We start from the raw sequence: 23,665 nt of genomic DNA, 5'->3' as shown, positions 1-23,665 counted from the left end.
CAGGATTGGCTGCTGGATCCTACAGCAGTGCATTCTATGCAGCCATCACTATCCCTTTTATTTGCTCTAAACATGCTGAGGCCAGAAGGAACCATTGCCATCATCTAGTCTGACCCTGGGTATAACACAGACCAGAGAACTTCAGCAAAATAATTCCTAGAGCAGATCTGTTAGAAACACATCCCATCTCGATTTATAAATGGTCAGTGCTGGAGAATCCACCACGACCTTTGGTAAGTTGTTCCAAAGGTTAATTACTCTCACCATAAACATTTATGCTGGATTTCCAGTCTGAATTTGTCTAGCTTCTACTTCCAGCCTTTGGATCATGTTAGACCTTTCTCTGCTAGACTGAAGAAGAGCCCATTAGTAAATATTTTCCCCATGTAGATACTTATAGACTGTAACCAAGTCTCCCCCTTAACCTTCTCTTTGTGAAGCTAAGTAGATGGAACTCTACTCTCGCTGTTTTCTGAATCTCTCGCTGTTTTCTAATCCTCCAATCATTCTCGTGGCTTCTCTCTGACCCCTCTCCAGTTTATCAACAGCCTTCTTGAATTGTGGGTGCCAGAGCAGGACACAGGTGTAACTAAAGCACACTTGTGGCTAAGATGAGTCCGCTCTGCGGGTGGCTCTGGCCAAGAAAAGATGTGCAGGAATGATGCAGGAAAACTCCCCCTCTCCCCCACCAGGGGCACCAGTTCCAACCCCCCTGGAGTAAATACTCCCCCACACCCCCACCAGAACAGTACAGTGAAAATAGAAAGGGAAATATGTGTTTACAGAGGGATGGAGCAAAGTACCAGGGGGGAAGATGAGGGAGCAGTAAAACAGGCTTACATCCAACATGAGGACCTTTGGGCCCAGTGGTTCCGAGATGCTCAGTACTGAGTCTAGCCATGCTCGCTAACCCCAAGGAGGTCACATAGTATCCAGCAGCAGTCGCATCAATGTCAAATACAGAGGTAAAATAACCCCTCTGCTCCGACTCAAGAGACCCCTGTTGATGCATCCCAGGATCGCATTCGCCCTTTTGGCCACAGCATCACATCAGGAGTTAGTGTTCAGCTGATTATCCGCTACCACTCCCAAATCTTTGTCAGAGTCACTGATTCCCAGGATAGAGTCCCCCATCACGTAAGGATAGCCTCCATTCTTTGTTCCTAGATGTATACATTGACGTTTAGCCATATTAAATCACATATCGTTTGCATGTGCCCAGTTTACCAAGCAAACCAGTGACCTGTCCTCTTCATTATTTACCACTCCCCCAATTTTTGTGTCATCTGCAAACTTGATCAGTGATGATTTTATGTTTTCTTCCAGGTCACTGATAAAAATGTTGAATAGCGTAGGGCCAAGAACCAATCCCTGCAGGACCCCACTGGAAACACACCCGCTTGGTAACGATTCTCTGTTTACAATCACATTTTGAGACCTATCCGTTAGACAGTTTTTAATCCCTTTAATGTGGGCCATGTTAATTTGATAACTTTCCAGTCAGTCATGAGGCCCCTTGTTCTTGAATAGAATGGGATGGGCCATAAATTGATACGCTGGGTACACTACACATACATTTCAGGTAAATTATCTGAGTTCCAGTGCTGTCTTTTTGCAAAGTGTGCACTGTCCCATGGGTTATAGCTCACCTTGCACCTCCACAGATTATAGCTCTCTGAATGATCTGAAAAACCCCTGCATAAACCCATTGAAATGCCATCCCAAATGGAAAACCCAACCTCAACACCACTGTGTGCCATGAAGTGAGCTGTAGCTCACGAAAGCTTATGCTCAAATAAATTGGTTAGTCTCTAAGGTGCCACAAGTCCTCCTTTAGGTTTCAGAGTAGCAGCCGTGTTAGTCTGTATCCGCAAAAAGAACAGGAGGACCTGTGGCACCTTAGAGACTAACACATTTATTAGAGCATAAGCTTTCGTGGGCTACAGTAAAAGATTTAAGGGTGGCAATTTTGCAACAGAAAAGCTTCAAAAACAGACTCCAAGGAGAAACTGCTGAGCTTGAATTAATATGCAAACTAGACACCATTAACTTGGGTTTGAATAGAGACTGGGAGTGGCTGGGCATTCCCCATGTTACATATCCTCACACCTTCTTGTCAACTGTCTAAATGGGCCATCTTGATTATCACTACAAAAATTTTTTTCTCCTGCTGATAACAGCTCATCTTAATTAGCCTCTTACAGTTTGTATGGCAACTTCCACCTTCTCTGTATGTATATATGTATCTTCTTTTGTATGGTCCATTTTATGCATCTGATGAAGTGGGCTGTAGCCCACGAAAACTTACGAAAGCTTATGCTCAAATAAATTTATTAGTCGCTAAGGTGCCACAAGTCCTCCTTTTCTTTAAACTGTACTGGCCATTCTCCCTGGCAGGGACAGGAGCAAAGGCATGCGGACAGAGTCCCTCTAGAACTGGGCTGTGATTCAGCCCCGGGGCAAGTAAGTGCAATTCCACTGGCCTCAGCACAGCTCTGCCCTTTTACAGCCAGGCTCAGTGTGGTCTCTGGTCCCCTGCAATCAGTTGCCTGCCTTTCCCTCACACGCCAGTGGCCTGGGCTGTATGACACCAATTGTTGGGAACCCCCCCCCCTTGATTTCATGTGATTTGAACTTGATCGAAAACCCAGCAGCTCCCCTTTGCAGAGTTAGCTTTTGCCTCTGCTTTGATTCATTTGGGTTTGCACCCAGAGTCTAACCCTTTAAATTCCAGGTTTGACAACAAGGCCCAAAAACTCAAACCCAAACCAGATGAAGCAGCTGAGTTTCATGTGGATTTGCATCAGAACCAAACCAAAATGGGTCCAGGTTTGTGCACTTACGTGACTCTTTCCTTAAACCTTGTAGTGAAACTTTAGAACAGGGGAGTTTTGCTTCGTTTTGTGCTTTGCGACAAAAGTTTCGCACAGATCTCGTTCTGGCAATCTGGACCTGATGATTGCAGTCCCTAGTCCCCTCGGGACTCAGGAAGCAGTGGCCTTGCCCAGAAGGAAGCCATTTTCTGATCTCACAGTTAGCAAATTACTCATTTACAGCCTGCTTTTTCCCATGAAAAAAACTTGACTTCAACAAGCCCAGCTCCCCGCTGTCTGTACAGAGTTAATCTCATTACGATGCCATTCTGGGTGAAATCATTGAGCCCCCTGAGTAATCTCATCAGGCAGGGATAACAGCAAACAGTCCATTCTCTAATTTCTTTCCCTATTTTTCCTTGTCGTCTTTTTAAATTTAAAATATTTTTGGCTCTGCTAATCCCTGAGGATAAGGGCTCAGTGCAGCGGGATACTGACTGCCAAATATGGTGCTGATGCTAAAGATGTTAGAGGAATGTGACTTGCTCTAAGCCTATGGTCTCAGAATCTGCTGCCAAACAAATTAGGTCATTTAAACTTTGCAGGCTTTAAAGGATGTTGGAACTTTAATTTGGAATGAAAAATCTGGTGGTGTTTTTGCTAAACGGCTCAGTGTCCTGGGGAATTTAGTTTGGCACTTTCTCTGTGTGACGGTCAGTCCCAGCTTTAGTAAGATCTGGATTGACTTCCGCCGTAATTTAGATGCACCATTGTGCACACAAAGATTTTACGTGTAATCTGTGTGGATGCTCACCATTATGGCACGTTTATTCGTGTGTGGATGTCGCCAACCAGCTGCATAGCTGACTGTTCACACAAACAACACGGTGATTTGCATGCACAATTTCATATCTAACTTTTTGAAGGTGAGGCCCGTTATATCCCGCTGTGTAGCGTTTAGATGAAAACGATGGTTGACAATAGCAGGAGGTGACCCAGCAGCAGCCTAGAGGCAATGTGCAATAGATTCTGCAATGTGAGCCCTAGCCACCTTCCCCTTTAACAAAGAAGTGGTCTACAGAAACACAAGTCCCGCATACAGTGCTCTGTCTTGTTCGGAGAAGCCCAGCCAGGAGCAGCAAGATGGAGTTTTGCAGGAGTTGTCTCAGCAGCTGCTCTTTAATTGTTTCATTTATGCAAACTTGGGCAGGGCCTCGAGCTTCTGGCAACTTAGTGTGCCCCCAGTTTTACCAGGTGTGTCCCTCCCCCCACTTCTAATGTCGTGGATGTACTGACTCCCCGGCAGTTTATGTGCAAGAGGAGCCTGGGGCTGCCATTCTACTTCAGAGACAGATGTTCAAGAGTTCCATAGTAGGAAGCATTGGGTTGGTTTGGAAGATACCAGGGACGCACAGTGCATATACCTTCTCTGGGTGAGGGCCCCCAATGTCAGCATCGCCCTAGGACTGCCAAATCCTAGAGGTTACTCCTGTGAGTTTTGCTAAAGCAAAGCAGCTGTCATCTGCACTGCACCATCACTGCATCAGTATTGCTCCTTCTGCTCTCCCCGTGCCCTTCCTGGGGCTGGCATGCAGTACTGGCCCAGTTGGCTAGTTGTCGTGACAGTTCTGTACCCCTAGGAGCATCTTTCCATCCAGCTGTAGCAGAATTAGCCACTCACCCAGCTGACTGTTCCCCCACCCCCGCACCCACCCATTTGTTCTTTTCTCCTCTAAAGAGAGAGCCTTGCTTTGCTGTGGGGCTGCGACTTGGCGTTTTATTGAAAGTTTCTCACTCTGCCAAAGCCGCATGGACTTGCGGGGGCGGCAGATTCCTTTGGAAGGTGATTAAATAAGTGTGGGTTTGTGTGGAAAAGCCCCTTCTTCCTCAGTCTGTCAGACAGTCTGAGAAGAGAAGGGGCTTTGAGACGTCCCCGCTGATCCTGCGAGTTACAGATTGGAGAGGCCGCAGCACTCTGGTGAGGCCGTGCCTCCACCCCAGCCGGGTGGAGTCGGGTCATCAAAACAAGGGCCTGTTTCTATCCCACATAAGCACAGGTCTGCTACTGGAGACCGCATAGGAATGGAGACCATACACACCCCCAGGCAGATCCTTCTTCAATGGAGTCCTGATCATTTACACCAGTGGAGGATCTGCTGCCATGTTTCGAAACCAGATTTGGCCCTTATCAGCTAGCTCCTGCTCTGCAATATTGCCAACCCCGAGTGTTCAAAACTCACGAGCAAGGTGCCAAACGATCCTAAAACTGGCTTAAAAACTACGCGATTTTACAAAGTACTAAAAGTGAAGTTCTCTTTGTTTGTTTTCTCATGTGGGAGCATTGGGGGAGGGGGCGTCACACTCTCCAGCTTGCCCCAGAAAGTCCCTTTTCTTCATGAAAGGTGCGAGTCTCAACTAACAACCTGACCCCCGCGGCTGGGGCTGTAAGAAAAACATCAAGCGTTGTGAGAGTCGTGAGCGTCCCAGTGCCTGTGTCACAGTGTCTAAGGAGCGGCTTTTGCCTGCCCTCTCTCCTGCTGGACATAGTGGTCATTACCCTCTAATAGCAGTAAAAGTAAGAATAAACACACAATCAACTGAAATGTCCCCCAGACGCACGCCATCCTCTTGCTGAAGAATTGCAGGGCTTGTCGACGATGCCAGAATCGTAGCTCTGGAGACTACAGGGTTTTATTTATCCAGGGCAGGCCAGCAGTGGAAGCTTTTCTCCGCCTCCATCTCCCTCTCAGGGCAGTTCCACCTCCATGCCTGCTCTGTCCTCGGTTTCTCTGCAGTGATGACATGAGAGCCAGTTAATGCCAGTTGTCTGGGAGGCCTGGGCTGTGGACACGTCTGTTGAGCAGTGGAGAGAGGATCGGCTCTCCTGACACCGGACATCAAAGAGCTGTCGGAGGTCACGGCTTTTGGTCACTGCTAGCAATGGACATGACAGCCTGGGCAGGGCCAGAACCCCTTATCCCTCCCCCACACGCAAGCCGGCAATTAAACAAAGCTACCGTTGTGTTTGGTTGGTTCCACATACTTCTACACCTCATCCTGATTATCGCTACAAAAGGTTTTTTTCTCCTGCTGATACTAGCTCACCTTAATTGATCACTCTCATTATAGTGTATATGGCAACCCCCATTGTTTCATGTTCTCTGTGTATATATATATCTTCCGACTGTATTTTCCACTGCATGCATCCGATGAAGTCGTTTTAGCCCACGAAAGCTTATGCTCAAATAAATTTGTTAGTCTCTAAGGTGCCACAGGTACTCCTCATTCTTTCTACACCTCAGTTATTCATTCTAATATTTAGCACTCTCTACCAAGGGTATGGCCCCATTGTGCAAGGGGCTATATCATGTCCCTGAGCAAAGAACTTACCGTCTAGACAGACAAGTCAGATGGGTGAGAAAGGGAGGCTCATTCTCCCCATTTTACAGATGGGAACTGAGGTCTGGAGACACTATACACAAAAGGTCCCAAAGCACCTCAGTGACTTGTAAGAGTGACTCCAAGTCTCATCACAAGTCTCCACTCTGTACGTTCCTTCTGAAAAGGTTACAGGAAGTGACTTGCCCGGGATCACACCGCCTCTGTGGCAGAGCTGGGAACTGTGAACTGAGCACACATCTCCTGAGCCCCACTCCCATGCCTTGACCACAAGCCCCTCCTTCATCTCCTGGGTGGACCTAGAAGTGAAAGTGCCAAAATTCCAGGGGAAAGGCTGTTGTGGTGGGTATTTCTGGCCCATGCATAAAAACAGGAAGTTCTGGAGATCTCACAAGCAAGCCTGTTCTAATGAGATGTTCAGTTCTGTTTAGCTGGAGGTTCAGAGAAGCTTCTCATCAGTTGGGTCCTATATAACAGAGCCATTTTGTAGCTGTGCATCATCACTGTCTCTAAAGAACATTTCAGCTAGACGTGCCCTGAGCCCCCAAGTCCAGACCTGGTTCTTAGCTAGTTCGGTGTGCTTCTCATTCCAGTTTGGGGCTGTGCTCTTCGCTGCCTTCAGGGGAAAGTCATTTCCAGCTGCCCGAGCCATCTGCCCTGACTCTAAGAAGTGTAACAGTTCAAAGCCAGGACATTATTGAGACTGGCCGGTCCCGTGGGGCAGGTGTTTCTCTTTTCCTTTATTTGTCCCCTCTTCCTTGCCTTTTTGGACCCTGACTGGGTTTAATTCTGGAGCTTGGGAGCCCAGCCTGAGTTAAACGTGAACATTTCTCCCAATTTTTAACTTTAAAAATATTCCTGTAAGGTTCCTCATCCCCCGCCCCAGCCTTCTCAAAATACAAATCCCAAACAAACAGTCCCTCCCTCCGTGTAGACTCTGAGCCTTTCAGCTGCTCTCCCTTCCCCTGATTTTAGGATTGCTGCCCTCTAGCTCATGTGTGGCCATCCAGCCCTTTCTTCCCCAAGCCTCTGGGAGACTCCATTATCACTTTGCAGTGGAGTTAATGATAACTGGAGTCCAGAGATCAACTCACAACCATGTGTCATGAACACTGCCATGTAACTGCATAATGCTCTCTGAGTTTGGCCATCCCATGGCCTGAGGGTGCCAGCCTTCGAAGGCTGGTGTGTGTGAGATGTTGTCTGCCTTGTGAACTATGTTATGATCACAGCGATTGCAATTCCAATTCTGTAGTGGTCTATGAGCCAGATGAAGGCAAGTTCTGTTATTTGTGAACAAATTAAGGAAAACAAAGCCCTTATTGGTGCATGTTTTATCAGCCGATTCAATAAAAATAAGAATTTGCTTTAACAGCAAGTCATCGGATTCAGTTTTAAAACTGGAATTTTGCTACGTTTTTTCTGTGAACAAAGTGGTGGAGGCCCTTATCCTGCAATCAGATCCATGCACCAAGACCCTAGTGGCCCCTGGAGCCCTATGCAAGTGCTGGGGCCTGCCAGCAAGGATCTCACTGTGGGATCACAGAGTCAGAAGTGTGGAGAACTGTGTCCATCCCAGTGTGATCTGAGTTTGCTTTGTTTGGCTTGTCGAGCAATGCACTTGAGGTGCTGGTGACCTGAGCCAGAGCGGCCTCTCCACCTGGTGTTCGGGGCACTCGCCCATAGTGCTGATTTCATTCAGTAGTTTTCCATGTTGGCTGTACAGATAATTGACACGCTCTGTTCTCTTGCTTTGACAAAGGGAATTCGCTTTGACCCCGAAATTCCACAAACGCTACGACTAGAATTCGCCAAGGCAAACACCAAGATGGCCAAGAGCAAGCTAGTGGGAACCCCGAACCCGAGCACTCCTCTCCCCAGCACTGTACCTCAGTTCATTACCAGGGAGCAATGTAAGTGTTTGGTTTTATGGTCTTCTTAATTGAACAGCGGGTAGAGACGGCCAAGGAGCTGGATCCTGTGGTGCTCTGTGACTTAGACAACCCGAAAGAGGAGAAACGACTGTGTTAGTTTGGTGTCTCTGCAAAGCAATGTTAGACGTGAATGAAGTGCGCCTCCCTCGTGCTTGCTGGAAGATGAGGTGGTTTTGTCTATGACCAAGTCCTTTGTTTGTAGACCAGAATCTGGAGGTGACCTTCTGCCTCTGGCAGGCTGTTTAGGCAGCAGGTACAACAGAGTGGCCCCTTTTGTTGTTGGTGCTTTTGTTTTCTGGCAATATAGTTGATACTGGTACTCTCTGGATCTTCCATGCACAGCAGTGGCGTAGCTAGCATGGGACATTTGGGTGGGCGGGCAATGATGGGGGCGGGGCACGGGGGGAACAGGAGGCATTGGGGGGCCTGCCTCCGCCCACCCCCTCCAATGCAGCCGGCCTTGTGGGGAGCGATGGATGCTCTGGCCAGGAGTCCCACGGGGCCCTGCGTGCGCACCCAGCTCTGGGAGGAGATGCCGCTCTCCAGCATGCATGGCTCCCATCCCCATCACACTGACCAACGCCGGGCCCGGCTCCCAGAGGTGGCAGGCCTACGTTTTTTAATGATTGCCACCACTGGGCGGGCTGGCTGCCCTCCTCCTGCTGCGGCGTGCGTGCATACACGGCGGGCTTGTCAGGTGCGCCGCTGCTGTCCCAACCCCCTCCGGTAGGGCCAGGGGGGTGTGCACCCAGCGTGTGGTGTCCTCCACGTCTGGCCAGGGCTGGGGCTGGAGCAGGAGTAGAGCTGGGATTGGGGGGTGGGCTTGGATGCCAAATGGGTGGGCCGTGGCCCACCTAGGGCCACCCATAGCTACACCCCTGATGCACAGTCACACCTGGAAGCAGAGACTGAATGTTTACACATGACAGTGAACACTGGATGATGTAAATGTTGATGTATACATGTAAGAACAAAGAGAGCAGGCCGTATTCACAGGATTGGGGACTCTATAACCTGGGGACAGTGACGCTGGCAAAGATTTTGGGGACATGGTGGATAATCAGCTGAACCATGAGCTCCCAGTGTGGCGCTGTGGTCAAAAAGGCTATTGAAGTCCTTGGATGCAGAAACAGCAGAATCTCAAGTAAGAGTAGAGAGGTTATTTTACCTCTGTATTTGGCACCAGTGCGACCGCTGCTGGCATACTGTGTCCAGCTCTGGTGTCCACAATTCAAGAAGGATATTGATAAATTGGAGAAAAGAAAGAAAGGCCACGCAAATGATTAAAGGATTAGAAAACCTGCCTTATAGCAATAGATTCAGGGAGTTCAATCTGTTTACAAAGTGAAAGTTAAGGGGTGATTTGATCATAGTCTATAAGTACCTATATGGAGAACAAGTATTTAATAATAGGCTCAGAGAAAGGCATAGCATGATCCAATGGCTCGAAGTTGGAGCCAAACAAATTCAGACTGGAAATACGGTAATTTTTTAACAGTGAGAGTAATTAGCCATTGGAACAATTTACCAAGGTTCATGGTGGATTCTCCATCACTGACAATTTTAAAATCAAGATGGGATATTTTTCTAAAAGATATGACCTGGGAATTATTTTTGGGCAGTTCTCTGGCCTGTGCTATACAGGAGGTCAGACTAGATGATCACAGGGGTTCCTTCTGGCCTTGGAATCTATGAATCTGTGTTGAAAACCACGTCTGCTCTGATTCTGGTAGCAGGGCACTGGAACAGACCATCCAGTTCGGTACCATGTCTCCAAGAGTAGCCAACGGGGGATGTTTCCGAGGGGATTGTAACTCCATCCCTACCCCTTCTTGGGGGCAGTCCCTTCCTCACTCCTGCTGGCTTTTCACGTGTAAGTGTGGCTTTCCCCAGCATCTTGTGCAGTCACGTAGCCCTGTGCAAATTGAGTGTCACATGCTCTGATGTGGTGACAGCATGTGCCCTCTGTGCCACCTGGACGGGGCACACCAGGGAGTCACGCTGACGCAGACGAGCATGCCCGTGAGCTCAGCTGGGCTCCTTGTGTTTGGGTGCCCTGTCCCAATTTGCCCTGGTGCCTTGCAGTTAGCGCGGGGCCAAGCTGGGTTTTTTTTTTAATTTGGAGGGTTGGGAGTTCAAAACAGCTCCCAGAACGTGCTCAAATTCTCAACCCTGAAACACGCATGTGAACTACCCTGCAGTCACCCTGCAGCGAGGCTCCTGCGTGATAGAGGCCTGGATCACACACCAGTTTATTCTACAGTTACAGTCTGAATGAAAGATAACTTGGGTTTAGTGGCATTATTTGGTGGCCCTGCACATTCTTATCACACCATTTTGTTAGTGGAAGGATAGTGCCATTAGGGAGCTAGAGATGTCCATAAACGTATTTCTTAATCACCGCGCTGCACTGAGACTAACTCTATAGTATAAACAGCATCGTTTCTAGATGATGGATGTCTTTTTACAATTGTACACGTTACCGTCATAAATATAGATTGTCTGAATTTCTGTAAATAGGCTAGAGTTCACAGTGTATTAAGGTCTGCATCTCAACAAACCATTTCTCCTCTGCAAATACAGCTGTGAAAGAACAGCAAAGCTAAAAACACCCTGTTTGGATATTCTCAGTCAAGGTTGCCAGTGAATATTAGTTCTCTTTAATTTGTAAATCTCATCCTTAATAGCGAAATTAAATCCTAACTCAGCCAATACAAGTCACTAAAAACAAATACCTACCACATCATGGTAGGGGGTCTACTTCAGACCACCCAGTCAGGAGGAGGAGGTGGATAAGGCATTTCTAGAACAAATAACAGAAATAACAAAAACACAAGACGTGGTAGTGATGGGGGACTTTTAACTTCCCAGACGTCTGTTGGAAAAGGCATACAGCAAAACACAAAATGTCCAATAAGTTCTTGGAACATCTTAGGGACAGCTTCTTGTTGAAGAAAATGGAGGACGTAACCAGGGGGACCCTTTTAGAATTTATTCTGACTAATGGAGGAATTGGTATCAAAGCTGAAGGTAGAAGGCAATTTGGGTGAAAATGATCAGGAAATGAAAGATTTTATGATTCTAAGGAAAGGAAGGAGTGAGAGCAGCAGAATGAGGACAATGGATTTCAGAAAAGCAGACTTTGACAAACTCAGAGAACCGGTAGGTAAGGTCCCATGGGAAAAAAATCCAAGGGAAAAAGAAATTCAGGAGAGCTCGCAGTTTCTCAAAGAGACAATATTAAAGGCACAACAGCAAACACTCCCGATGCAAAGGAAAGATAGAAAGAATGGTAAAAGGCCAATATGGCTCCATCAGGAGTTCTTTTATGGACTGAAAATCGAAAAGGAATCCTACAAAAAGTGGAAACATGGCCAAATTGTAAGGATGAGTACATGGCATCCTTAAGTATGTAGGGGCAAAATCAGAAAGACGAAAGTGCAAAATGAGTAATAGCTAGCAAAGGACAAAAAAGGCAATGAGAAGAGGTTCTTTCAATAGCTTAGGAGCAAGAGAAAGACAAAGGAAAGCCTAGGTCCTCTACTTAGTGGGGAAGGAGAGCTAATAACAGACAACACCAAAAAGGCCGAGGCGTTTAATGTCAATTTTTCTTCAGTCTTCACTAAAAGAAGGTTAATTGTGACCAGATACTTAACACACTTCATATTAACAACAAGGGGAAAGGAACAGAAGGTAGAATAAAGAAAGAACAGGTTAAAGAATATTTAGATAAGTTAGATGTATTCAAGTCTGCAGGGCCTGATGAAATTCACTCCAAGTTACTGACTGAAGCGACCTCGGAACCATTAGAGATTATGTTCAAGAACTCATGGAAGACGGGTAAGGTCCAAGAGGACTGGAGAAGGGCAAACACAGTACAGTAAAAGTTGTTTTATCTGGCACTTCACAAACCGGAAAGCTCTATAAATGGGTATTTCTGATCTTCATTGAAATTCTGGTTTATAGTCTGGTTGGCGCGGGGCCAGCAGGGGTTTGGGGTGGGGGTGCAGGCTCTGGGAGGGAGTTTGGGTGCGGGAGGGGGCTCGGGGCAGTGGGTTGGGGCATGGCATGGGGGTGCCGGAGCTGGGGGGCACTCACCTTGGGCGGCTCCCCGCAAGTGGCCACATGTCCTGACTGCTCCTAGGTAGAGGTGCGGCAAGCGGCTTCGCATGCTGCCCCCACCCCGCCCTGAGCGCTAGCTCCGCAGCTCCCATTGGTTGGGAGCAGTTGCCAATGGGAGCTGCGGGGGGCGGCGCCTGCGGGTGGAGGCAGCGCACAGAGCTGCCTGTCTGCACCTCTGCCTAGGAGCAGCTGGGACAGGTTGCGCTTGCGTGGAGCCGCCCAAGCTGAGCGCCCACTGGATCCGGTACCCCCCTCCCGCACTCCAACCCCCAACCCCGCACTACTTCCTGCACCCAAATTCTCTCCCAGAGCCTGTGCCCTGCACCCCCTCCCGCACCCAAACTCCCTCCCTCTTAGTTAACTGGCATTTTTTACTTACCAGCACCCCCCATTTCCCCAACATGCCAGATAAAACAGCTTTTACTGTAGCTGTCTTTAAAAAGGAGGCCAAAGAAGACCCAATGATTTATAAACCAGTCAGCCTAACTTTGATACCTGTGTAAGCGGGAGAATGGTCCCGTTACAGTGGGGAACTTTCCTGGCTTCTGCATGACCCCGGTGAGATGGGCTAGTGAAAGGATCTGAGCCCTCGCTCCCACTTCCTTTACCCAGAGGCCTCCCTGCCCTTAAGGACTCCCCTTCCACTCTCCTGTCTGGCAGTGTCCTCATAACCCCGACGAGGCTGGGCTCAGGATTCCTGGGGGGGCTCGACCCCCAAACCTGCTGTGGTCACCTAGGACAGGGGCTAGGGTGTCCCCACTCCAGGGTGCTCTCTCTGCACTGGACAATTCCCTGACCCACTGATCGTTACATACAATTTAAATGCAAGTTATTTAATCAACAATTAATTTAAAAAAGAATAAGGAAAAACGGGAAAGGTGAAAGGAAACACATCACCCCGCTCTGTGGCAGGGAACATCACAAACAGCGTCTCTGGACTGTCCGGGCAGTTCACGGTCTGTTCCTTGTAAGTCCCAGGCCTCCTTCTCCGGCCCTGGCTGTGCTGCAGGGATGCTGCGGGTTGGACACTTGCTCTGGTGGTGGCCACACACCTCCGGGCTTTGGGCGGTGGGACCCTTCTTCCCAGCGTCAGCCCCCCGTCGGGTTAAGATCCCCTTCCCAGTCTGGCCTGCAAGGACCCTCAGCTGGGAGTGTCTCTCTGCGCTGGGCCCTTTGTCCAGGGTCCCCCCTTAGCTCGCCCCAGTTGCTCACCACACCCGGCTCCAGACTGCTCCAGCTCCAGCTCCGGCTCCACTCTGCCTCAGCACTGATGCTGCTGCTCTGCCTCCAGCCCCCTGGGCTGCTTCTCTGGCCCCTCTGGCTCTGTGGCTGCAGCCCTGCGCCCAGCACAGGATGTGCTCTCCCTGGGCTGTGTCTCTGGCTCTGAGGCTGCAGCCCTGCTCCCAGCACAGGGTCTGTTTTGCAGGCTGCTTCTGTGACTCTGCTCCCAGCTCTGACCAGCTTCCTGGGCTGCTTTTCTGGCCCCTCTGGCTGGCACAGCTCTGCTCCCAAGCTCAGCCCCACTCTGTCTGACCCAGGCAATTCCAGCTCACACACAGGACAGGACCCATCCTGGCCTCCTGACTCCCTGATTAGCTGCCCACATTGTCAATCAGGCTGACCTGGAGCATTGGCCTCTCCCCATTACCCCTGGGGACTGCCAGTCTCAGGGTCCTGATCTCCCACCGACCCTTCCCCTTTCTTTTGGTACTGGGAACTAGCCAACCAAAACACCCCCACTGAGTTTTAGTAAGGGGACAACAGTCCCCTTGCACCTGGAAAGATACTGGAACAAATTATTAAACAATCCATTTCAAGCACCTAGAGGATAATAGGGTTCTAAGGAATAGCCAGCATGGATTTGTCAAGAGGAAATCGTGTCAGATCAACCTAATTTCCTTCTTTGACAGGGTTTACTGGTTTATGGAGGGGTGGAAGCAGTAGATGTGCTATATCTTTATTTTAGTAAGTCTTTTGAGATAGTCCCACATGACACTCTCCTAACAGAGAAATGTGGTGCAGATGAAATTATTATAAGGCGGATGCACAACTGGTTGAAAAACCATACTCAGCAAGTAGTTATCAATGGCTCGCTCTCAAATTGGAGGGTGCATATCTAGTAGGGCCTAGCCGGGGTCTGGTTCAACATTTTCTTTAATGATTTGAGTAATGGAGTGGAGAGTCTTTGCAGATGACCCCAAGCTGGGTTGCTCGCACTTTGGAGGCCAGGAGAATTGGTCTGAATTCAACAAGATGAAAGTCAATAAAGACAAGTGCAAAGTGTTAAACTTAGGAAGGAAGAATCAAATGTACAACTACAAAACGGGGAATAGTTAGCGAGGCAGTAGTACTGCTGAAAAGGATCTGGGGTTTATAGTGGATCACAGATTGAATATGAGCCAACAATGTGATGAAGTTGTGAAAAAGGCTGATATCATTCTGGAGCATATTAACAGGAATGTTGTATGTAAAGCACAGGAGGTAATTGTCCCACTCTACTTGGTACTGGTGAGGCCTCAGCTGGAGTGCTGTGTCCAATTCAGGGTGCCACACCTAAGGAAAGATGTGGACAAACTGGAGAAAGTCCAGAGGAGAGCAACAAAAATGATAAAAGGTTTAGAAAACCTGACTTGTGAGGAAAGGTTAAAAAACTGGGCATGTTTAATCTTGAGAAAAGGAGACTGAAATGGGAACCTGATAACAGTCTTAAAATATGCTGAGGGCTGCTATAAAGAGGATGGTGATCAATTGGTCGCCATGTCCACTGAAGGCAGGAGAAGTAATGAGCATAATCTGCAGCAAGGGAGATTGAGGTTAGATATTAGGAAAAACTTTCTGACTATAAGGCTAGTTAAATGCTGGAACAGGCTTCCAAGGGAGGTTGTGGAATTCCCCTCATTGGAGGTTTTTAAGAACAGGTTGGATAAACACCTGTCAGGGACTGTTTAGATGTACTTGATTCTGCCTTGGTGCAGGGGGCTGGACTAGATCACCTCTCAAGGTTCCGTCTAGCCCTACAATTCTATGATTCCATGATTCTGCACTGGCAGTTATTCACATATACTCCCTCAGCAAAATACAAATATTGCAAACTGAATGTAGACACCATGACATTATTTTTCATGCACTTTGCAAGTGGTTAATGGTGACGTGCAAAACAAAAACCAAACACCCACAGCTGACACCTTCGTTGCCCCTTTACCATGGAAAGATCTGGCCTCTGGGTTTTTTTCACAAACAACATCTGAAGTCAGATGGGTTTGTGTTTTTTGCTTCTTTCTTTATATTAGATGAATCCAGGGGTCAAATTGGGGGAAGCAGGAAAAGGAACTCTTCCAAGTCCACCCTCAAACCAAGTTCCACCCTCTCTAGATGCCAGCATGAGACGCTGCTGTCAGTAGATAGATTGTGCAGATGTTCAAATTACAATCATGTGTACTCTCTGATGTCCACTGTTCTCCTCGGGTCAGGCCACCCCTCCTGGGGCTCAGATGTCCTGTGACATCCTTGGGCCTGGCCACTCCACTGTAGGGACACAGGTGGCCCTTGGGCCTGGCTTCTTCTTGATTGAGGAAACAAAAAAATGAGGGTTTCTCCGAGGCCAACCAGTTCTGGCCCCAGAATGAGCGCTCGCTCCAAATAGATTGTGCACAGCTGCATAACGTGACCGTCTCCTTTCTCACATGCTGCAATGATCAGGGAAATTGTTAACCCTATTAGCATTTGTAGTGGCATCTGAATTAACACTCATCAAGTTGAATGGGGCAGTTCACAGCTCAGAGCTACTGTTCCAGGCTCTCTGCAGACTCAGAAATCTCTGACACTAGAGAATGAGGAGTGCTGTCTCTTGGCTTCTTCACTGACAGCTGAACTCAGTTACAGACAAAGGAGAAGGCGGAAAACAGCTAAGGAAGATCAAGGGGCAGACACAGTCAGGCTAAGAAAGTGTGTCCCTCAGACTGCCTGGACAGAATCGTACAGGTGACATAGCCTCTGGGCTGAGAGCCACCACTCTTTGGGGGACAGAGGTCCTGTTATTAGTGCAGAGCAAATAATAAACAATCTAACAGTGCCCACGATGCCAAGGCCTTGTGCTTGCCTTCTGCAGTAATTTTACCCTCACAGCATGTGCATGAGACTTTTGGGGGCATTTTCCCCAGAGTTCCATGCAACTGGTACTCGGAGTGGGAAAAGGGGTTTAACAAACTTACTTTTTCTGCAAAAACAGCAACTTGTTTACTAGAGACAACTGCCAGCTCTGCAGTATTTTTGCAATCAAGCAAGCAATAGTTTAAAACCTACTATGACTGCAAATTCCTACTGTCTGGAAGTACTTTGGCTACTTTTTACAAGTGCAGTGAAGCAAAATCTTTTAAAAGGGAATTAAAATTCACTAAAAGGAATATTAAATTATGTAAAAAGAAATCCAAGTATAAGCTTCATCCTCTCCTCTCAAGTAGATCATATTTTAAGGAGCAGCTTATGTGGAAAACAAATGGAATTTGCTTGAAACAACGAAGAAATTCCCAGAGTTGGGGCTACATTAGGAAGAGACCAAGTGAATGAAAAACAAAAGATGACCCCCCAGGAATGATTTTTATGTAACACTTTAGGTTTTTCCCAAAGGATCTGTCAGCTGATTGGACTTTGTTGGTGCAACAAAAATACCTACAAATTACTTTAGGGACGGGGAGGAAAATGAGTTATGCTGCTAGATTAATGAATAAAACGTAATTTTCAAAAGGCATTACAAATCCCTGGTGAATACAGTGTGCTGAGCAGATGGAACCAAAGCGTTCAGATTTCCCCATTCTCCTCTCCCAAACAACCCTTTTGTAAAGAGCAAACATTCAGGAGGGGTGAGGTTTGGAATCCAGAGCTCAGGCTCTGCCCAGCCAGGGGTTGGATTCAGTTCCTGTCTCCCACACTCTCTATCCCTAAAGTTGAAGGGCATGTGAACCCCAGGTTTTAGTTTGGGCCTGAAGAGTGCAACTCAGCGAGGCCTAAAGAACGATGGCAGGGGGTGTTTCTTCTGTGATGCTCTAAAAGCCAGCGTTTGTGGGGGGAAAAGAGTTAGATAAATGTTGGGGTTAACACGAAAGTCAGCGTTGTGAACAGCACGCAGTGGTGCAGTGATCCTGGAATAGCCGTAGATGTAAAGGCCAGGAGGGATCATTACGCCCATCGAACGTGAGCACCTGTACAGCACAGTCTGGAGAACCTCACCTGCATCTGGGAATTAGTTGGAGCAGATTCTTTTCCCTTTTCTGCTCTCTGCCCCACAGCGCGTAACCGTGAAAGGGCCCCATTTCACCATGTAAAATCCACAGGTTGGGACACTAACTGTGTCCAAGTGTAACCAAACAACAGCAGCAGTGAGTGGTGCTGTCTGGAGAGCTGGCTGGTAAAAGGAAATGCAGGTCGGCAAGGAATTTCCGTGTTCCAAACCTGATTTCAGTAAGATTTCAGAATAGAACTATCTGTCCTTTTTCACAAAAGCTTCAGTGACATTTTGATGCATGTTTTTAATCTGCATTTTATCAAGAGCATGTGCAGAATTGTGATCACTCATTTTCATTTCCTCAAACCGTGTGAACAAGTCCCAACAGTGATGCAATTCGTCATAATCGACTCAGTCACGTGTGAGCTAGCAAGAGACTACAACAGAGCATCTTGTAGGCCCCATATCCTGGCTCCAGTCAAAAATCAATTGGTCCAAACTGTGTCGACGTTAGACACAGCCCAGTGCCTCTCATGGAGCCCTGATGTAGGAAATGACCTGCTGCTGTTCTGGATCCCTCTGAATCAGTGTGAAGAACAGTGTAACTGCCAGCACAGATGCAAGGAAGGCATTTTCACCTGGACAGACAGGTTCGTTTGTAGCTCATTTATAGTGAACCCCACTCTTGCGGAGAGCAGCGCAAGCCCTGCAGGGAGGACATAAGTGGGGCCTAGATGGCACCTGGGCCTCATGCTGGCACTGCACAGGGCACAGTTTAACCCAAAACGTTTTCATCCTATGGTGGAAACACCCAACCCTTTGTTTTCTCCCCATACTATGATTTTGATGGAAAGGGAAGAAAGTACCAGAAGAGACAACACTTTCCAAGTATTTTCAGCTCCCACTGTGCTGTGCGGCCCATTCTGTATTCCTTCCACCCCACTGTATAGCTGGAGTCCCTCGGCTCTGAGTCAAGCTAAAGCCCCTTTGGGAAAGGTTAGAGTGCCCTATTTGGCGTGTGCTTTCCCCTAGCAATGAGCTCTGGCCTTAGGAATGAGTGGCGGGAGAGGGAGTTGTTTATGTTAGCACTTGCCAAGTTTTCACTGTTTATCTTACTTTAAAGTCAACAGTGTAAACTCTTAATCTCCTGTGTCATTCAAAGGCTTCCCCGGCAGGCTTTGCTCCTCCTTGGTTTCAGGGGCGGTGGGGGGGGGGGGGTATTGCTGTTGACTGGTTCTGCTGTTTTGGCTTGGAGTGGGAGCGGGAAAATAGTCTGGAACAAGACAAGGGACAAAGGTGCAGTGAAAATTTCAGGGCATTGCCAAAAATGGGAGGGGGATGGGCAGCAGGCAGCCCCCACAGGCTGGGGGAGCTGCTGAAGGATTCTGGCAGGAAGGGGGAAGCAAGGGAAGCTAATAAAATCTACAACCAGTTGTTCCAATTCCTGGGTAGTTAAGACAAATGGATCATATTTTGCAGGCTGCTGCAGTACTCAGAGATCTGCAGCCAGGAGCAGTGCTGGGGGGGGGAAGAGGGCTTGTGGGGGCTATCGTCACCCCAAAATTTGCCTTAGCCACACACACCCCATAGCAGCCGCTGCTCTCCAGCTGCCCAGCTCTGAAGGCAGAGTGGAGAAAGTGGCGGCTCCTGGCTGGGTGCCCAGCTCCGGCAGCATCAAAGAAGTAAGCTTGTGGCAGGAGGCTGGGGGGCCTGAGAGCAGCCCCTGGCCCATGTCCCCACTTGCCAGAGCACATGACCCAGGGCAAGTGGATGGTCTGGGGCTCTCCACAGCAGCCTGGACTGATCCGCTCTGGCCTGGGCTCTTGGGCCCTGCCCTCTGCAGTCGCTGCTCCCTGAGGGCTCTGCCGGCCCCGGGTCCCCCCACCCAGGCAACTCTTACCAGCTGTGAGCAACCAGTGCCTGTCACTGGCCAGCTCCGGCTTCTGGCCTCCAACCTGGCCGGGGGGCGGGGCCTCGAGGGGGGAGAGGAGAAGGTGGGGCCAGTACTTACCACAGGAGCAGGTCACTGAGAGGGGCAGGACCTTGGTGGGCACAGCCCCCCAAATGTCTGTATGGCCCACCTCAGCCCCCCCATCGGGAAGAGGCTGGTGTCTGTAGCATAACTATCTGTCCACGGTATTTATCCACTCCATCACCAGAGTGCCGGAGCCCCCTCACAATCATAGAATCATAGAATCATAGAATAACAGGGTTGGAAGGGACCTCAGGAGGTCATCTAGTCCAACCCCCTGCTCAAAGCAGGACCAATCCCCAATTAAATCATCCCAGCCAGGGCTTTGTCAAGCCTGACCTTAAAAACTTCTAAGGAAGGAGATTCTACCACCTCCCTAGGTAACGCATTCCAGTGTTTCACCACCCTCCTAGTGAAAAAGTTTTTCCTAATATCCAACCGAAATCTCCCCAACTGCAACTTGAGACCATTACTCCTTGTCCTGTCATCTTCTACCACTGAGAATAGTCTAGAACCATCCTCTTTGGAACCACCTCTCAGGTAGTTGAAAGCAGCTATCAAATCCCCCCTCATTCTTCTCTTCCGCAGACTAAACATTCCCAGTTCCCTCCTCTCCTCATAAGTCATGTGTTCCAGACCCCTAATCATTTTTGTTGCCCTTCGCTGGACTCTCTCCAATTTATCCACATCCTTCTTGTAGTGTGGGGCCCAAAACTGGACACAGTACTCCAGATGAGGCCTCACCAATGTCGAATAGAGGGGAACGATCACGTCCCTCGATCTGCTCGCTATGCCCCTACTTATACATCCCAAAATGCCATTGGCCTTCTTGGCAACAAGGGCACACTGCTGACTCATATCCACCTTCTCGTCCACTGTAACCCCTAGGTCCTTTTCCACAGAACTGCTGCCTAGCCATTCGGTCCCTAGTCTGTAGCTGTGCATTGGGTTCTTCCGTCCTAAGTGCAGGACCCTGCATTTATCCTTATTGAACCTCATCAGGTTTCTTTTGGCCCAATCCTCCAATTTGTCCAGGTCCCTCTGTATCCTATCTCTGCCCTCCAACGTATCTACCACTCCTCCCAGTTTAGTATCATCCGCAAATTTGCTAAGAGTGCAATCCACACCATCCTCCAGATCATTTATGAAGATATTGAACAAAACCGGCCCCAGGACCGACCCTTGGGGCACTCCACTTGACACCGGCTGCCAACTAGACATGGAGCCATTGATCACTACCCGTTGAGCCCGACAATCTAGCCAACTTTCTACCCACCTTATAGTACATTCATCCAGCCCATACTTCTTTAACTTGCTGACAAGAATACTGTGGGAGACAGTGTCAAAAGCTTTGCTAAAGTCAAGAAACAATACATCCACTGCTTTCCCTTCATCCACAGAATCAGTAATCTCATCATAGAAGGCGATTAGATTAGTCAGGCATGACCTTCCCTTGGTGAATCCATGCTGACTGTTCCTGATCACTTTACTCTCGTCTAAGTGCTTCAGGATTGATTCCTTGAGGACCTGCTCCATGATTTTTCCGGGGACTGAGGTGAGGCTGACCGGCCTGTAGTTCCCAGGATCCTCCTTCTTCCCTTTTTTAAAGATTGGCACTACATTAGCCTTTTTCCAGTCATCTGGGACTTCCCCCGTTCGCCACAAGTTTTCAAAGATAATGGCCAATGGCTCTGCAATCACATCCGCCAATTCCTTTAGCACTCTCGGATGCAACTCGTCCGGCCCCATGGACTTGTGCACGTCCAGCTTTTCTAAATAGTCCCTAACCACCTCTTTCTCCACAGAGGGCTGGCCATCTACTCCCCATGTTGCGATGCCCAGCGCAGCAGTCTGGGAGCTGTCCTTGTTAGTGAAGACAGAGGCAAAAAAAGCATTGAGCACATTAGCTTTTTCCACATCCTCTGTCACTAGGTTGCCTCCCTCATTCAGTAAGGGGCCCACACTTTCCTTGGCTTTCTTCTTGTTGCCAACATACCTGAAGAAACCCTTCTTGTTACTCTTGACATCTCTTGCTAGCTGCAGCTCCAGGTGCGATTTGGCCCTCCTGATTTCATTCCTACATGCCCGAGCAATATTTTTATACTCTTCCCTGGTCATATGTCCAACCTTCCACTTCTTGTAAGCTTCTTTTTTATGTTTAAGATCCGCTAGGATTTCACCATTAAGCCAAGCTGGTCGCCTGCCATATTTACTATTCTTTCGACTCATCGGGATGGTTTGTCCCTGTAACCTCAACAGGGATTCCTTGAAATACAGCCAGCTCTCCTGGACTCCTTTCCCCTTCATGTTAATCCCCCAAGGGATCTTACCCATCTGCTCCCTGAGGGAGTCAAAGTCTGCTTTCCTGAAGTCCAGGGTCCGTATCCTGCTGTTTACCTTTCTTCCCTGTGTCAGGATCCTGAATCTTTAATGTCTGTATCCTCCTGTGAGGCAGGGCAGAGCTGCGATCCCCACTGGGCAGATGGGGAACTGAGGCACGAAGAGAGACAGGGATTGGCCTACCGTCGCACAGAGATCTGGGACAGGGCAGAGAACTGAACCGAAGTCTCTCAAGCTGCAGGCCAGCACTGGAACCTGAGGGGCTGAGCCTCTCGGTCCTGACTGAAACACAAAGTGTCAACTGAGAAGAAAGTTTGTTTTCCCCCAACCCCAGCCTGGAGTGAGGAAGAGGAGCAGGAGGAGGAAATTGGGTGAACGGCGGGGAGTGGCTAAGGCTACCTAGCCTCAAGCTGCTAGTTTGGAACTCAGGTGGGGGAGAAGTATCTTAGAGCTTGTCTACCCGAGAAAGTTTTGCAACATTAATTGTAGGGGTATAGCTGAAGTGACCAAAAATCCCTAGCATGGGTGCACTGCTGCTGCGTTAAAGGCACTCACACCAGTACAGTTTATTCCAGTTTGGGAAGGGAATGAGATGTACCAGGATAGTGCACAAGGGGTTGCACTGGTATAACAATATCGATAACGAATCACACTCCTATTCATAATTTTGCTAGACCCTAAAAATCATGGACTGAATAGAGATACCAAATTTATGGCTTATTACAACAACCTATAACCCACTAACCGCCTTCTCTCCAGCTGCTTCCTCCCCCTCCTACCTTCCTTTCCTCCCTATGACTGGAGGGGTGTTAGCAGGCCACTTCACCTTGAATGGTCCCTTGAAATGTGTGTTAACCACCAGTGCCAACTTTCCAAAGGGCCGGGGGCTGCTCGACCCCAGGCTCTGCCCCAGGCCCTGCCCCCACTCCACCCCTTCCCCCAAGGCCACACCCCTGCCCTGCCTCTTCCTGCCCCTGCTCCACCCCCACCCCACCTCTTCCCACCCAGTTCTGTGTCATCTCCCCCCCCCCCAGCCTCCTGAATGCCACGAAGGTGTGGGAAGCATGGGGGGGTTGGGGGGGAGCTGATGGGGGCTGCTGGTGGGTGCTCAGCACCAGCCAAGATGTGAACTAACCAAGATTAATTATGTCCAAAATATAGAATTTTATTCTGTAACATGAACTCAGGCAATTAAAACAACCATTTAAAATGTAATAAATTAATGGAACAGAGCTTATGAAGAGGAAAGAACACTCCACTTCACGTACACTTACCACCAACCATGGCTTTCACAAGTCAGTGTACGTCAAGCCTTTGTTTTCTTTAATGGCCCCCCAGATGGAGTGGTAAGGGTAGTGCACCGACCCCTGATGCCATGTGGAATGCTGAGTGGGGTATAGGGAGGTCCGGATATAGCGTTCTCTATGGGCTGCAGCTCTACCAGAGTTTGCAGCATCTCTGTTTGTTCTCTGAGAAGCGCAAGCACCTCTTGCTGCATGCCACTCTCTTTTTCTTGCACCTTCTCCTCTCCACTCTATCCTTGTCCAAGCTGTCTGCAAGGGTGATCCTCCAGGCCCTGGGCTCAATCTCTGATGCAGCATTGGCTTGAAGGCTCTCACTGAACATGTCATGACAAGTCCTCTTCTTTCTCCTCCTTATCTGGCTCAAGCATTCTGTGGGTGTCTAAGGGGAGACCCTGTAGGCTACAATGGCAGCAGCTGCAGATACAACACACAGCGGTTCCATTGTCAGTGTATTCACAATGGAAATCGAAACTTACCATGCTGAACTCACTCCCCTTATTCCCCCAAAGCACTAGGCTCTCACTTTGGCTTGGGAGTGATAAAGCATGGCACCAGACATG

The 23,665-nt window shown here is 48.7% G+C and overlaps 1 protein-coding gene across 2 annotated transcripts in view; it reads left to right on the top strand.

Moving 5' to 3' along the window:
- The window catches only part of RBPMS (RNA binding protein, mRNA processing factor), a 142,692-nt gene that overhangs the window by 67,367 nt on the left and 51,660 nt on the right, over nt 1-23,665 (top strand). For both annotated transcript variants that reach the window (XM_074950384.1, XM_074950385.1), the window contains exon 5: nt 7,975-8,125. In XM_074950384.1, coding sequence (XP_074806485.1) covers nt 7,975-8,125 — 151 coding nt within the window. The remainder of the gene's footprint in view (nt 1-7,974; nt 8,126-23,665) is intronic.

The sequence above is a fragment of the Natator depressus genome, chromosome 4, assembly GCF_965152275.1.
Source record: "Natator depressus isolate rNatDep1 chromosome 4, rNatDep2.hap1, whole genome shotgun sequence".
Classification (NCBI taxonomy): Eukaryota; Metazoa; Chordata; order Testudines; family Cheloniidae; genus Natator; species Natator depressus.
This window is presented reverse-complemented; position numbering and strand designations above follow the sequence as displayed.